Source organism: Delphinapterus leucas, chromosome 2 (genome assembly GCF_059928025.1).
Source record: "Delphinapterus leucas isolate spDelLeu-1000000601 "Yukka" chromosome 2, BTC_Dleu_Yukka2, whole genome shotgun sequence".
Taxonomy (NCBI): Eukaryota; Metazoa; Chordata; class Mammalia; order Artiodactyla; family Monodontidae; genus Delphinapterus; species Delphinapterus leucas.
The window spans coordinates 85,317,928-85,335,395 of NC_143130.1; the positions used below are offsets into that span (position 1 = coordinate 85,317,928).

Genomic DNA, 17,468 nt, shown 5'->3' on the forward strand with positions numbered 1-17,468 from the left:
TTCTTTCATTGTCTATATTTTAGCCAGACTGACCTGCTTGCCATTCTTTTACTATCCCATGGTCTTTCTTTTGTCCATACCTTTAGATATGCTTTTCCTTTTGCCTACAAATTTCTTTATCCTTTGCTCTAATTCCTACTCAGCCTTCAAGACCTAGCAGAAATATCACCTCCTTGGTTTATTGGCTCTCCTAGGCAGGATCAAAATTTTCCTTACCCACAATTCCACATGTGGGGGCTGACCACATCATGTAATTATTCGCTTAGTGTTTTTCTCGTAATTTAAGTTCTTCAGAATGAATACCACGTGACTCTTACTTCCTCTTCCACAGCACTTAGCCTAGTACTGGGCACTGGGGAGGCAGACAATACAGGGCACAGCTAGAGGCTAATGTGAGTTTACAGAACACTACAGGCCAGCTCTGTGACTGTGGGCAACTGAACCTCTTTAAGTCCCACTAAGGATTCAATGAGATAATGAATTTCAAGTATTTAGCAAAGGATATGGCACATAGCGAGTACTTAATAAAAATCAGTTAATATTATTAAATGCTAGAAACTGGCCCAAAAAGAATGAACAAAAAAGATGTCAGGCAGTGCTCTCTCCTCTCTCTCTCTCTCTCTCCCCCTCTCTCTCTCTCTCTCTCACACACACATACACACATCTTACCCTCCCTTTGAGAGTGACATGACTTATGGTCAAAGCAGAAGTGACAATGTGTGACTTCAGAGAATAGGTCATAAAAGGCACTGTGGCTTCCAGCTTAGTTTCTCTTTTTTTCTCTTGGATCACTTGCTCTGGGGGAAGCCAGTTGTCATGATGTGAGGACACTCAGGCAGCCCTACTGAGAGATCCACGTTCTGAGAAACTAAGGCCTCCTGCCAACAGACACATGACTGCGCCATCTTGGAAATGGATTTCTGTGCCCTCGTCAAGTCTTCACACAAGTGCAGCTCTGGCTGACAGCTTTACTATAGCCTCATTTGAGACCCTGAGCCACAGCAACCCAGCCCAGTCACTCCCAGATTCCTGACACTCAGAAATTATGTGAAATAATAACTGCTTGTTGTTTTGGAGTAATTTGTTACTCAGCAATAGATAGCTAATACACTGTGTATAACACAAGTACTGTGATTCTTTTCAAAGAATTCTAGGAATCACTCTTTTTAAAAAACCCACTTCTTTCAAATAGGATATTGTGCCTCAAAATCCAGTTGAGTACAAAGGATTTTAAACAGGTGTAAAACAGGCAATCAGTCACCTCCAGTAAGTTTTCTGACCTCAACGGACAACATTCGTAATGAAATACCTTAATGTTGTTGAGGTTGACCTCTTGCAGGCTGCGGTCATTGGCTTTCATCTGCTGCAGACTTACTTCCACATTTGTGGGATTGGGTGGTTCCTCAAACACTGGCTTGACCTTTTCACCTTTGACCACATCTAAGACACAAGTTTTAATTTTAAAAATAAAATGTAAGGGCTCTCCCATAAAAATCAGAGATGACGTCCCCCAAAATGACCTTCCTTTCATATGCTCTGATTCCAATAATACTCCGATATCAATGACAGTAAGCTTACTCTCAACTAAGCAAGCACAGGAATGGTATGATTCTGAGTTACAGCCTCAAAGGTGGGTGTTTTTCACCTGCAATGAGAAGTCTCAGTGGCTGATGCTCCATGGGGCCAAAAGTGCAGGAGGCCCTACAGCAAACTCCAACACCCAAAAGAATACCCGTGGGTAGTTACTGCTGCTCCACATGGACCTCTTTCAGACTATAATAACCAAACCAAAGAATCTAAGATGCAAAACTATGAGTCTCTTTTTTTTTTTTTTTTGCGGTACGCGGGCCTCTCACTGCTGTGGCCTCTCCCGTTGTGGAGCACAGGCTCCGGACACGCAGGCTCAGTGGCCATGGCTCACGGGCCCAGCCGCTCCGTGGCATGTCGGATCTTCCCAGACTGGGGCACCATCCCGTGTCCCCTGCATCGGCAGGCGGACTCTCAACCACTGCGCCACCAGGGAAGCCCAAAAATGAGTCTCTTTATTTCCCAAACCTTAATCCTCCCCTGGCCCACTGTCCTCTGAGTTCCATTTTGGAGCTTTAATTTTGAGGATGGTATGGGAAGAGAAAGGAATAGAAAAGAAGAATGGAAGAATTCTCAAAAGCAGTTAACAGAAAATGTATGCAATATGTGTAACATACAAAGGGTTCATATCCCAGGATACATAGAGCTCCTACAAGTCAATAATACAACCCAATCGAAAATGAACAACTAATGATCAGAGGAATCTCTATCAGTCAACCAAAAAAGATAATAAGTAATTAAACTCTGAAATTAAAAAATGAGATACCATTTGATTAGCCAAGAAATGTAAAAAGAGAATATTCAGAGTTGGCAACAATGTGGAGGAAAAAGCATCCTCATACATTGTTGGTGGGAATGTAAACTGGTACAAATTTTCTGGAAAAGTAATTTGGCATTATCTATTTTTTAAAAAATTTATTTTATTTTTATTTTTGGTTGCGTTGCGTCTTCGTTGCAGTGCGTGGGCTTCTCATTGCAGTGGCTTCTCTTATTGAGAAGCACGGCACGCGGGCTTCAGTAGTTGTGGCGCACAGGCTTAGTTGCTCCGCGGCATGTGGGATCTGCCTGGGCCAGGGCTCGAACCCGTGTCCCCTGCATAGGCAGGAGGATTCTTAACCACTGCACCACCAGGGAAGCCCAGCATTATCTATTAAAATATAAAATGTGGATACTTTATGACCCAGCAATTCTATATCTAAAAGTCTAATCTACAGAAAAAGTAGCATGAATATATGAAGATATATATTTATGGATGTTCACTGATACGTTACTTATGACAGCAAAACATGATAAACAAAATGTCCATCAAGGGCTTCCCTGGTGGCGCAGTGGTTGAGAATCTGCCTGCCAATGCAGGGGACACAGGTTCGAGCCCTGGTCTGGGAAGATCCCACATGCCGTGGAGCAACTAGGCCCGTGAGCCACAACCACTGAGCCTGCACGTCTGGAGCCTGTGCTCCACAACAAGAGAGGCCGCGATAGTGAGAGGTCCACGCACCGCGATGAAGAGTGGCTCCTGCTCGCAGCAACTGGAGAAAGCCCTCGCACAGAAACGAAGACCCAACACAGCCAAAAATACATAAAAAAATAAAATAAATTTAAAAAAAAAATCCATCAATGCAAAAATGGTAAACAAGTTATAGCATAATCACATAATACGAGGCTATCTATTCATTAGAAGAATGAGGTAAACCTACAGGTATTGATAAGAGAAGAGAATCACAATTTGAAAAAAATGTTAATGAAAAATGAAATACTTAGGTATAAATCTAACTATATATATGTATATATATACATATATATGTGTGTGTATGTGTATATATATATATATATATATAAAATCTGCATGAAGAAAACTACAAACCTGTACTGAAAGAAATCAAAGAAGAACTAAATGGAGAGATATTTCATGGATAGATTCAATATTGTCAAGATGTCAGTTCTTCCCAAATTGACCTATAGATTCAATGCAATCCCAATCAAAATTCCAGAAAGTTATTTTGTAGATATCAAAAAACTGATTCTAAAGTTTATATAGAGAGGCAAAATACTCACAATAGCCAACACAATACTGAAAGAGAAGAACAAAATTAGAGAACTGACACTATCCAAATTCAAGACTTAAAGCTATAGAAAGCAAGACAGTGTGGTATTGGTGAAAATATACAAACAGATCAATGGAACAGAATAGAGAATCCATAAAGAGACCCAAATAAATACAGTCAACTGATCTTTGACAAATGAGCAAAGGTAATACAGTGGAGAAAAGAACAGTCTTTCAACAAATGGTGCTGGAACAACTGGACATCCACATGAAAAAAAAAAGTGAATCTAGGCACAGACCTTACACCCTTCACAAAAATTAACTCAAAATGGATCACAGACCTAAATATAAAATGCAAAACTATGAGACAGATAACATAGGATAAAATCTAGATGACCTTGGGTTTGGAGATGAATTTTTAGACACAGCCCCAAAGGCATAATCCATGAAAGGAAGAACTGATAACCTGGATTGCATTAAAATAAAAAATTTCCACCCTGCGAAAAATACTCTCAAGAGAATGAGGAGATGAACCACAGACTGGGAGAAAATGTTTGCAAAAGACATATCTGATAGGGCTTCCCTTGTGGCACAGTGGTTGAGAGTCCGCCTGCCGATGCAGGGGACACGGGTTTGTGCCCCGGTCCGGGAAGATCCCACATGCCGCGGAGTGGTTGGGTCCGTGAGCCACGGCCACTGAGCGTGCGCGTCCAGAACCTGTGCTCCGCAACGGGAGAGGCCACAACAGTGAGAGGCCCGCGTACCGCAAAGAAAAAAAAAAAAAGACATATCTGGTAGACTCACAAATGTAGCGAACAGATTAGTGGTTACCAGTAGGGGGAGGGAAGAGGGGAGGGGCAATATAGGGGTAGAGGGGAAAAAAAGGGTTATTATGGGATTATTTGAAATCATGTGTATGAAACTTTTGAAATTTGTAAAGCACTATAGAATTTTTAAAAATCTTTCATTCATTAAAAAAAAATCAGAAAAAAAGACACATCTGATAAAGGACTTATCCAATATATACAAAGAACTCTTGAAACTCAACAGTAAGAAAACAACCTGATTTTTAAAATGGGCCAAAGAACTTAACAGATATCTCACCAAAGAAGACATACAAATGACAAATATGCATATGAAAAGATGTTCCACATCATATTTGTCAGGGAAATGCAAATTAAAATAATGAGATACCACTACACATCTATTAGAATGCCCAAAGTCTGGAACCCTGGCAAAACCAAACGCTGGTGAGGGTGTGGAGCAACAGGAACTCTCATTCTATGCTAGTGGGAATCCAAAATGGTACAGCCATTTTGGAAGACAGTTTTGTGGTTTCTCACAAAACCAAACGCCTTGCCGTAAGATCCAGCAATCGGGCTCCTTGATATTTACCCAAAGGAGCTGAAAATTTATGTCTAAAACCTGAACACAGATATTTATAGCAGCTTTATTCATAATTTCCAAAATTTGGAAGCAACCAAGATGTCCTTCAGTAGGTGAACTGATAAATAAACTGTGGTATATCCAGATAACAGAATACTATTCAGCATTAAACAGAAATGATCTATCTCTACCATATGACTCAGCAATTCCACTACTCGGTATATGTCTGAAAAAAACAAAAACACTAACTTAAAAAGATACATGCACCCCAATGTTCATAGCAGCATTATTTACAATTGCCAAGATATGGAAGCAACCTAAGTGTACATCAACAGATGAATGGATAATATATATGGAATACTACTCAGTCATAATAAAGAATGAAATTTTACCATTTACAACAACATGGATGAACTTGGAGGGTATTATGTTAAGTGAAATAAGTCAGACAGAGAAAGACAAATCCTGTATGATGTCACTTATATGTGGAATCTAAAAAATAAAACAAATTAGTGAGTATAACAAAAAGGACAGACTCACAGATACATAGAACAAACTAGTGGTTACCAGTGGGGAGAGGGAAGAGGGGAGGGGCAAGATGGGGGAGGGGATTAAGAAGTACAAATAAATAAACTACAGGGATATATTATACAACACAGGGAATATAGCCAATATTTTATAATAACTATAAATGGAGTATAACCTTTAAAAGTTGTGAATCACTATATTGTATACCTGTAACATGTAATATTGTACATCAACTATATCTCAATTAAAAAAATAAATGATCTATGAAGCCATGAAAAGACACAGAGCAACCTTAATTGCATATTATTAAGTAAAAGAAGCCAGTCTGAATAGGCTACATACTGTATGATTCCAACTATATGACATTCTGGAAAAGGCAAAATGATGGAGACAAAAGATCAGGGGTTGCCAGAGGTTAGCAGGGAAGGAGAAGTAAATAGGCAGAGCACAGAGGAACTTTAGGGCAGTGAAACTACTCTGCCTGATACTGTAATGGTGGAAACATGTCATTGTTAATTTGTCCAAACCCAGAGAATGTACAACCCCAAGAGTGAGCCCTAATGTAAACTATGGACTCGGTGATAACGATGTGTCAACGTAAGTCCATCAACTGTAGAAACCGTACCACTCTGTGTAGCATGTTGATAAATGGGGGAGGCTGTGCATGTGGAGGGTCAGGGGGTATATGGGAAATCTCTGTGCCTTTCTCTCAATTTTGCCATGAACACAAAACTGCTCTAAAAAAATTAAGTCTTTTAAAAAGTTAATGATATGTGTGTGTATGTGTATGTATAAAAACCCAGAAGGTTATGCACCAGACTTTTAATAACAAACATGTTGTCAGAATGTTACCCTTTGATACTGAAATTAAAAGGATGAACACTTTGCATCTGTATGCATAAGCAAACAGAAGGTAAATAAAAGGAATATTGCTCATTGTCTGGGTAAATTACCCTGTATAAACATCAACTGATAAATATACTGCTGAGACTAGAAAGCATTGCCCAAATCACTGTCAAAGAGAATAAAATATAATTAATCTAAGAAAAGCTGTGATCTTCTGTGAGTTTTCATAGTACCTGGATCACACTGTACTGAAATTACCTCATTACTGATCCATCCCTCCCACGGATAGATAAGTTCCTTTGGGCAGGGACCACCTTTTTTACCTTTGTACCTAAGCCTAGGACATTCCTGAAACAGCAGGTATTTAGTAAATGACCGATGAATGAGTGAGAGAGTCTAATGACTGTACGTTTCTCCAGAAAATGGTGACATAGAAGATAGCGGTCTGGTGCATTCTGTGCCAGCAAGTCCATGCCAGTGTGTCTTTCGTGCTCTCCGGGGGAAGCAGTTATCCAAATTCTAATGACAAACATCCGTTACTGAGACAAAAAGGCACTCGAATAGAGTAGGAAACTTATCTGATACCAGAGTTGATTAAAACATCGTTAAGAACATAAAACTCTGCATTCTGTGCTAAGCAACCTTTTTGTTTGTTTCTTTGTTTTTGTTTTTTGCGGTACGCGGGCCTCTCACTGCTGTGGCCTCTCCCGCTGCGGAGCACAGGCTACGGACGCGCAGGCTCAGCGGCCATGGCTCGCGGGCCCAGCCGCTCCGCGGCATGTGGGATCTTCCCGGACCGGGGCACGAACCTGTGTCCCCTGCACCGGCAGGTGGACTCTCAACCACTGCGCCACCAGGGAAGCCCTAAGCAACCTTTTTTATCAGTAATTTTCTCTTTTGACTGAACAGACCTATCAAGACAGTATGTTCTGGGCAAAACACTGATTGGTACTAGTTACGCTGCCAGACAGAGCTCCCAGTATTGGCTAGTCTATCCTGGTTTGACTGCTCAGAGCCTAGTGATCCTTGGTGAACTGGCAAAAACCACCTTCAAAGCCTAAAAGAATTCTGGACTCCCCAGGGGGCCCAGTCAACAGGCCTCTGTCCTACCAGCAACACCTGGAGGCTCCCAAGTTTCATAAAACCACATATTTCACGTCAGCTTACTTCTCACATGCCCTTTGCCGCCTTTCGTGCTGGCCGTTTCTTCATCAAACTTGGGATTGTTGAGCAAATTGTGTACTCCAAGAACAGCTGAAAGCAAAGATAATCAGTGAATAAACCTTAAGTTTGAGAAAGCGTGTTAAGATGTCCACATTGTTAATTTGCCCCTCGAAGAACAATTCTTCGTATCATAAAGATAAGTCTCCAGACCCTCTTGCCTTGCAAAGTGCATGACACATGTATAGTATGAAATAAGCTTATTTAAAAAAAAAAAAGAAACCCTCCTCCCAAGACCACTGGCAATCTTCACGTCTTTCTACATCTATACGTGTAGAATCATGTAGGATCTGAGGGACAATGGTCTCGTCATAGCTCCACACTGAAAATCTGCATAGATGTCCTAGTTAAGTAGATTCATCCCTTATGTTTTCTCATCTGTAAAATGTGAACGTAGGACTGAGTCTAAGGATAGTTTAAGAGCTAACATAATACATACTATGGCATGTAGTTTTTCCAGAGACAAAGAGCAGAAAGATCATGGGCCTTTTCCAATGTAAGCCTCCCCATCTCTCCCATCTGTCAGTACCAAAAAGAGTGGTTCTTTTCCCATCTAGAACATCCCAGGGTGGGAAATAAGAGATGTCAACAATAAAAAGTCAGATAAGCAGGCTGAGATTTTTGAGTCTCTTGTACTACATGGAACTTACACCAGGGGGCAGTACAGTATGCAGGGGACAGCACTGGGGTGACAACACTGAGCATGCTCTAACTCCAACTGCCCAGCTTTCCCTTTGCTAAGGAAATTCCAGGTGAGAAATTACAGGTGGCCGCCTGGGGAAGGATCCCAGAATAGTCTGCCAACAGGTGGCAGAAGCGCACCTGAGCTCCTCACGCGCTGTAATCTATACCTTAGGAGGAGGGGGGCAGCCCGTACAGCTGAGAAAGGGCAAATGCTGAGAACCAGCGAGTCTAGGGGTTGAGAGTGGCAGTCAGCCAGAGCTTAAATCCAAGCTCTGTCACGTACTATCTGTATGACTTGAGAAGTTTCCCCATCTGTAAAATAGGGTAATAATTACACTTTACCTACTACAAAGGTTAAATGACTTCCTATGTGTTAGATGCAGGTGCCTCAACTCCTGCAGTGACTTCTGAGAGGGTTTCAAATATGTGAGCTTAATATTGACCACTGATATCATCACAGAAGGAACGAAAATGTAGCTGAGATGGTTGGCATGCTGTTAGAATAAGGCATAACTGGTTCTCATGGGAGGAAGGAGATTATTACTTACGTATTCCAATGGAATAACAATGTGAGAATTCTTGCCAAAGCTGTGGACTGTTTCTCAAAGCACCTCTATCCTGGGAGGACCTAATGACCCTAATAATCCAAATTCCCATCCAATGAGTACACAAATATGTTGGTACATGCATGGAATCTTTTTCAAAGGAAATGTAAGAAACGGGAGGGGACTTAGGAACGAGGGTGAGAGACTTTTCATTACATATTCTTTTGTACTATTTGGGTTTTTTTTCCTATCTGTACGTATAACCAATTCACATAATTATTATAATTACTGTATTGTTGCTATTGTTAAGAAAACTAGAAAGAATCAGCAGATTGGGCTGAATATGGATTTACTTTACTGGGGAAATGTAACAATAAATTGGTCCTGCTCCATGGTTAGGCTAACAGAATCAAAATTGAACAGTGATTGTGGGGAAGAACAAGAAATTTTGTGATGGAAACAGAAATTCTGTGATGATAAAATGCCAAATGGGGAGCTTCCCTGGTGGCACAGTGGTTGAGAGTCCGCCTGCTGACGCAGGCGACACGGGTTCGTGCCCTGGTCCGGGAAGATCCCACATGCCGCGGAGCAGATGAGCCCGTGAGCCATGGCCGCTGAGCCTGTGCATCCGGAGCCTGTGCTCCGCAGCGGGAGAGGCCACAACAGTGAGAGGCCCGCGTACCGCAAAAAAAAAAAAAAAAAAAAAAAAAAAAAGCCAAATGTGAAGCTCTTTAGAAAGCATAAGCACTGTGGGTTTATTCAGTTCTGAACACTCCTTCGTATTTATTCTCTTTGATTTCTCACAGTCACTCTCGGATTTCGTACGACCGGTACTATTGGGAGTAGTTTACAGCTGAAATATGATTTTACATTTTATAGCTGAGATACAGCAAAATGTTTGCTCAGAGAGGTTTAAGTCACCTGCATCCAGCCTTACAGCTGCCTAATGGCTGAACTCAACCTGGTATCACAGTAACAATCAGTAGTTACACAGGAGCTCAAAGGCTGCTGCCAGGCGGGTCAGTGCCCATCTGGAGGCCACAGAGCCAGACAGGAAAGTTTCCCAGAGCTGAGGACTAACCTGCAAGATCGTAGAGTTCAGTGTCGGAGGCGCTGGCCAAAGCTTCTTCCAGTTCTGGGTCAAGGGTCACTTTTTCTTCTTTATGAGTTTCTATGGGCTTTTCTTTGGGGATAAAGACTCTCCCTTTAAATCAGAAGAAAAACAAAAAGCATTGTGTGCTGCTGCCTTGTTGTAGGGTAAGTGAACTAACCAGAGAATGTGCAGCTCTGGCCATTAAAAGCTGAAGCATTAGACCATTGCACATCTAACTGGGACTCCTTAACTTCTGGGATGATGCCAATATCAATAATCCACTATTAGAGGAAGGAAGGTCAGAGGAGGAATCCTGCATTCTGCAACACAGAGATCTGAGGCGGCAGAGAGGGAAACAGGGGCTTCTACCTCCCTATCATGGGCAGCATTGCCCTTAGAGCTGGGCAAGAGGGGCCCTGCCATGAGCCCTCTGCTCTAGAGGGGCCCAACTCTGGTCTCTTCTGGATGCACACCCGTCCTCACTGCCTGCATCCCACTGAGGGAGGAGTCACGGGGACAAAGGGACATTCCATCCAGAATACAGGCCACCTGCTAGACTATACCCCAGGCACCTGGGGCCCTGCAATTCCCTGCCAAAGAGCCCTGAACCTGCTTCCAGGGCCTGCATGAGTCCCTTCCCCATGTCCATCCTCCTGAAGGCAGGTCACACTGCTGGGGTGTGCACCCACGGGCCAACAGGATGCTGTCTGTGAGTGAGCATGGATGAAGCTTGGATATGTAGGCTGGGGTGTCAGCCATGGTGCTTGAGGCCTTGGCAGTGCAGGATGGACCCATATCCCTATGTGGAACTCTCGGAAGTCCAAGAATATTGGCCTAGGTAGGAGGACAGCACATATTTTAACAGTTTGTTAGCCTTTACATATTTATAAAAATGGCACATGGACTTCTATTTGTATTCTTGCCTTGGATCCTGCATATGGGGGGCAGATGCGTGCAAACAGCCCCAGGGGCTCCTGAGATCCCCCTCCTAGAGTTTTCCTCCTACGAACTGAGATTGTAGGCAACCAGCATGCTGTATCTAGGGTACCTGACTAGTGCTGTGACCCGGAGACACAGTCACCTTTCTAGAGCACATCAAAGTCTGCCTGACTTAAAAGGAAAAATCAGGGTTGTCATATTTAGAGATGCGGAGTTCTGAGCAGCAACACACTGTGCTACCCAAATATGCATTCTCTGCCACCACCTCCCACTTCATCCTGTCAGTCTGATTCCATTTATTTTGCCCCCTACTCACTTCTGAATATGCTGAAATCTATAGCACCACCACCGCCCCCCGCCCCCCAACCAGCCCAAACCTCTGGACTGATGATCGCAGTTCTGGGAGGATGGCACGTGACCTTCTCCTAACTTCCAGCCAGGCCAACACAGCCACATCCGACATGTGCAGTGGCTCCTCGAGGTAAACCCAGGCCACTACAGAGCCACCATAGGATACCCCAGACCTACTCACACTCTTTTCCAATTCCTCCCAGCTTTGACTCTTGGTTTCCCTCTTTGTTGGAGCAGCTCTTACCTCTTGGCATGATCTTTGAAATTGGCCTCTTCCATTTTGATTGCTGGAGGTCCCTGAAGACTCACCCCTCTATTGCTTTTCCTCTTTGTCACCTTAGAACAGACAGCTGGCTCCAGCTTCAGACAATCAGAACCCAAGCTCTTGCCAGGTCTCCTGGGCTAGCCTGGCCATCCCCACTCTCATGGGAAAGGAAAGGGTCATAACCCAAGTCAAGTACTCCCTCATGAAAACTCTCCAGGAGCCTCCCCTGGTTACAGGGCTACATACTTCCTGCTGGTTTACCAGACCTTCAAATGGTTGGATACATCAACGGGGGCCAGGCAGAACTGGGCACCCCAAAGAGGCACCACTGCTGTGGTCAGTCTGGGGTATCCTGACCACAAGGTCTCTATCACTGACCATCACATAAGCTACCACATTTCCCAGAAAGAAGGGAAACAGACTGGGAAACAAAACAGGAAAACAGCCAGAGAACAGAAAAGGAAAAAAAATCAAATCTATCAATCAATAACATCTCAGACACCGAGGCTCCTCCCAGACTTTTGCATAGTGTCTGCAGCCCGAAGTATGTTCTTTCTGGTGCCAAGATCTTGGATCCAGAGTCGAAACAGGGTTTCTGAGTTCCTAACTCCTTGGTACCATTTAGGATTACTCTGAACGCTAGGTGCGCAGGTGGCCCAGCTACCAGTATTCAGGAGAACTGCTACTGCATATCCATTCCTGGGGTCCCACCGAACGAGAAGCTCTAAATGAGTAATGTAGCCTAGCAACCTGAAGGCCCAGGGCACCTGGCATTCAGAACTGAGGCTGGGCAGTCCCTCTCCCAAAGCCCTCACCACAGCTCCTGCATCACCGCTGTCCTTCCAGGGGCCCTGCACACGCCTCGCTCTGATCGTTCCGCTCTTTCTGGAAAACTTGCTCTCTGCTCATTGAGCTCAATCATGCTGCTTCTCAGCCTTCTCCTAAGCTCCCTGGTGCAGCTGTGCACCCCTTCTGTACCCCCATTTATTACTCTGACTGCTCCTGTACTCCTAACCCCCTAAGAACCATCTGTAGATTAACCCGGATCAGGAGGTAATTTACCATAGCTGTTCCTCAGACCACTGCTCTGAGAACAGAAGACAGCAGCTTCCCTCTTATTATTCTTTCACTACCCTAACACTGGATGTTAACTGGGATTTTATGGAAGATTTGACATTATAATTTATTTTTTCCTTCACAATTAAATTAGTATAACAATAACCGTGCTGCCATAGAAACAGCTCCGTATTTCTACAGCAATCCTCGGTTATCTGCCCAGTTTGCCAGTGCCCAACTTTACCTTCTTAATAAAATGACATTATGAGTGGTGCACAAGCCATTGGATGTGCATGATTCAGAGCAGCTGGGAGGCTGCATAGAGAAGGCAGCAGCCTAGCAGCCCGTGCTTCTGCTCCCCGTGGCCAGGGCACAAAAGCTCAGAGATGGCATTTATTCCAATCCACGTTTATCTAGTGCCTCCCCTGTGTCAGTTTCTGTGCCGTGATGCAACAGAGACACAGCCCCACTGCTAATCTCAATCTCCTATGGAAAACACACAAATCCTAAAGTAAGTAAACAAAAGGATGAACACTGTCACAGTGCTAAGAAAGCAATAAATGGGGTCTGTTTTAGACAGAGAGGTCAGGGTAAGCTGGAGGCCCTGACATTTAAGCTGGAGCTTTTAGGAGGTGAAAAACAGGGATGCGGGTCAGGGGGAAGAAGACCCTGAGATGGGAGAAGAACTTGACAAGTTTGGGGAATGAAGTGAGGACAGTGGGGCCCAGGCTTAGTGAGGGTAGGAGAGATGCAGTCAGAGAGGTGGGCAAGGTGAGCTCTGCCAGGACTCTGACGACCACGGCAATGATTTGGGACTTTAAGCAGGGAACTGACATGATCTGATTCGTGTTTTAAAAAGACCGTAGTTACTATGAAGTTATCAGTGATTCCAGTCATACCTTTGGGCCCAAGTCACTGCTTATAGCTGAGGAACCTGGACAGGTGACTGGTATTCACTTTTCCTCCAAAGAGGAGCTCAGGGTCAGGAGGTAGGGAGGAGGATTTTCCTTGTCTTAGTTCAGAGCTCACCCACTGTGTGGAGCAACATCCCCTTACTCCTCAGGCCTTTCCAGATCTATCAGAGTGTTTCTTGCTGGACCACATGCTCCTTGAGGGCAGGGCAGGGTCTCATTCCCTGTGATCCCAGCACATGGCACAGGGCTCTGCACCCAGGAGGTGGTTGGTACATGCTGGATGAACAGACGATTGGCTGCAATGGCCTCTAATGGTAGCAAATGGAATAGAGGCAGCGCCTCGACCTGGAGTAGACCCCTGAAGCTAGGAAAGCCCCGGGCTAAGAGGAACACGCCAATGCCGTGAGACCCTCTTTTAAGCCCGACGCTACTTTACACTTCCAAAACTGCTTCTTGGGGCTTAAGATTTTTTTTACAAAACTAATGTGAGTACCATTACACTCTAAGTATTCAGTTAATTAGCCTACATATTCCTTTTTCTTTCCCCCTTACTCAAGCAGATTATTTTTATAAATTATGGTTACCTGCATGTGTTTCAGAAGCAAGATTCATACCTTTCTAATGACAATTTTCTTTCTTTTGAACTGGTAGCTTTTTTGTTGTTGTTGGCTATTCAGATCTTTAATTTCTCTGCACAACAGTCTGTGTGTTTTTTTTAATTTTATTGAAGCATAGTTGATTTACAATATTATATTAGTTTCAGGTGTACAACATAGTGATTCAATATTTTTATAGATTAATTCAGTTTAAAGTTATTAAAAAGAATGTTTATATTTCCCTGTGCTGTACAATAGATCTTGTTGCTTACTTATTTTATACATAGTAGTTTGTGTTTCTTAATCTCGTACCTCTGTCTCACCCTTCCTCTCCTCCCTCTCCCCTCTGGTAACCACTAGTTTGTTCTCTATACCTGCAGCCTTCATATTCTGCCACGGTTCTTTTTTTTTTTTTTTTTTTTTTAATTAATAAACTTTATTTTTTTGGAGCAGCTTTAGGTTAGCAGAGGAAAGTACAGAGAGTTCCTGTGTCCCCCCACCCTTCCCCACACTCACAGCCTCCTCTCTAATGACAGCCCACAGCACAGTGTACATTTGTTACAGCTGATAAACCCACACTGACATCATTATCACCCCAAATCTACAGTTTACATTAGGGCTCACTCTTGGTGGTGTACAGTCTGTGGGTCTGGACAAGTGTACACAGACATGTATCCACCAGCCACGGTTCTTTTTAATACTGAATCCAATTCGTGGTCTTATTTCCCCCTTTCAGGCCAGTTCTGTTACTTGACCTTCCATGACAATACCTTACGAGTACCTACATTCCCAGATGCTGCCAGTGGCCTTACCTTTCTTTTCTCCAGTGAAGGGCACAAAGTCTTCCCTGTCTTTCTGTTCTAAAGCCTCCTTCTCCAGGTACATGAGGAGGTGCTCGCGGTCAAACGGGCCGGTGGCTGCTTTCTGTGTCTGGTCTTTCTGTCGAAATCCAGCTGGCAGCAGTGCACTCTGACAAGACAGAGGCGTGAGCAGGAAGCAGGGTGTATGCCTGACTGACACCTGTTACCTCCCCTACCCCTGCTGTGTATGGGGAGATGTGGGTGTGAGCTGAGGGCTAGGGCTCTGGCATATCTTTGAGGCCCCACCTGCTCTAACATTCTGTGCTGAGACGGGGGCTCCTGGTGAGCTCAGGCAGAACATACATGGCTGGAGCAGCCTGTCTCCTGCAGCTGCCTTCTAGAACGTGGTAGCAAAGGCCAGCCACCCTTCACAACCTTTTTCTTCGTAGATCCCTCTTAGGTTTGGCCAGGTCTGTGCTCCCAGGCAGGTGTGTGGATGAGCCAATGCGACCACATTCTGTTATTTCTAACCTCTCCTGGGAAACATCCAAGCTGGTAAGTGAGTATTATGGTAGATGCTGATACCTCCTTGATTAAATATAGAGGTATCTTTCTTAAGTTTAAAAAAGTAAAAAAAGGATACTAGTATTTTTTTAAAGTAAAAACAATATCCAAATTATCTGGCATAATGGAATATCATATAAATATTTTAGTGACATTTTCATTTATAGTAAAATCACTATTTTAGATGCCTCCTATTCTACATCTGAGATAATATTAGCAGGGCTGAAGAAAGTGCTTGCTAAACAATCACTATAACAAGGTAATTACCTTTTCAAGAGCTCATAAAAATATGAGAAGCTCCATTTAAATTTACCTGATATTATGGTTACATTTATTTATTTATTTATTTTAATTTTTTAATACTTAAAAATATTTGGTTTTGGCCATACCATGTGGTATGTGGGATCTTAGTTCCCTGACCAGAGATCGAACCCGCACCCCCTGCACTGGGAGCGTGGCGTCTTAACCGCTGGACCGTCAGGGAACTCTCTCATTACATTTACTCTAATCTATCCATTGTTGTGGGATCATCAAAGATTTCAAATTGTTTATACATGTTAAAGAAACAAGATATAAAAAAGATCTGCTTTTGTGGTTAAAGATCTGGTTTAAATACCATCTCTGACATTTACCAGTATAGGATCTTACGTAAATTACTTCTCCTGGTGTGTCTCCTCATTTATGAAATGGGGATAATACAATTTATCTCAAGCGCTTCTGGGCCCAGCAGAATATATGAATCGTAGAGGAAACTCAGTCATATTTGTTTCCTCTCCCTCTTCCTTTCTTTTTCCGTAAGTCAGTCTAGTCCTTCTTCAGCCAATGGAAAATATTTTCCCCCATTGACATTAAACTGGTTTTTGAGAAATACAATTGCTGTATCATAGATGTGGCTACTGAGGTTCTCCATGGGTTTATAAAAGTAATGACCCACAGCCAATCAGGGAAGAACACATAATTTCCATTTAGAGATCAGGAATTTCTACACTATTGTTTAAGGACCACACCACACCGTTTATCCCATCATATCACTAACCACCTGCTTCAGTTCCAGGTCACTAACCTCGGGATCTAGGTCATCAAGAACATTTTCCAACTGTTTCAGTTCGTCTTCTGAGAGTTTGCCAAGAAGCTCATCTTCGTCGATGTTCTTGTATTTCTCCAGGTCTTTTTGAAAGGGGAGTGCCATGGTTTCCTATACGCCTTTCTCATGGGCCATGAACATTTAACCGCACCAGCTTCCTGAGATTTCAGAATACTGCTGAGAAGAAAGAAACACTGTTATCTCCTTTGGGTGAACAGGACTTATTAACTAGCAGGAGACAGGGCTATGCTACGTGCCAGTGGGGTCTGTCCCCTGACGAATAACTCAACAAAGTAAGTAATATCACCTTCATTCGCAGAGCAGCCCGACTGCTTATAAAGTATTTTCATATGTTATCTCACTTATTTAGATCTTTACAATGACCTGGAAAGGAAGCCTGGACAGATATCGATATCCCATTTTACAGATGAAGATTCTCAGGTCGAAGGGGCTGAGCGCCTTGCTGGAGGGGCTGGAGCTGGGATGTGCCAGGCCCTTGAGTCCCTGTGTAGTGAGTGCCTTCCCACCAGAGGACTCTGCCTCCTGCTTTCTACAGAGAACAATGAAGAACAATGCACTAATTGTCAGGCAGTGTAAGGAGCAGACTTGTGTCTTTTCAGAGGGAGAGTGATGTGAAGAATACAAAATGCGGTTCATTCAGGAAAGAGTTTGGACGTCCATGTGAGAAAGCATCGTCCAGAACCTCCCCGGCAATTAAGCTAAGTAAGAGTCTAAAATCCTGGTACTCTCTCCACTTTTCTCCCCTCTTTTCTTCTTTTTTCATCTCCCATTCTCTTTCTAGTCTCATTTCCTTTTTGTTTCTTAAGCCATCCTCCCTAATTCTTTATACCCCTAGTCCATTCTTTTTTTCAACCTCCTCTTTTTATATCACCTCCCTCCTAAACTTCCACTCAAAACAAAATTTTTCCTCAATCCCTTCTTTCTGGCAGAGGATTTTACAGTTC

The 17,468-nt window shown here is 43.3% G+C and overlaps 1 protein-coding gene across 6 annotated transcripts in view; it reads right to left on the reverse strand.

Moving 5' to 3' along the window:
- TMOD2 (tropomodulin 2) overlaps positions 1-17,468 on the reverse strand; it is an 85,304-nt gene that overhangs the window by 55,585 nt on the left and 12,251 nt on the right. For 5 of the 6 annotated variants that reach the window (XM_022579489.3, XM_022579491.3, XM_089907221.1 and 2 more), the window contains 5 exons: positions 16,483-16,677; positions 14,868-15,024; positions 9,923-10,045; positions 7,559-7,645; positions 1,310-1,440 (listed from right to left, as the gene is read on the reverse strand). In XM_022579489.3, coding sequence (XP_022435197.1) covers positions 1,310-1,440; positions 7,559-7,645; positions 9,923-10,045; positions 14,868-15,024; positions 16,483-16,608 — 624 coding nt within the window. In that variant the 5' untranslated portion in view covers positions 16,609-16,677. Of the gene's footprint in view, positions 1-1,309; positions 1,441-7,558; positions 7,646-9,922; positions 10,046-14,867; positions 15,025-16,482; positions 16,681-17,468 lie in introns of all 6 variants that reach the window. The other variant, XM_022579490.3, reaches the window with a different exon arrangement.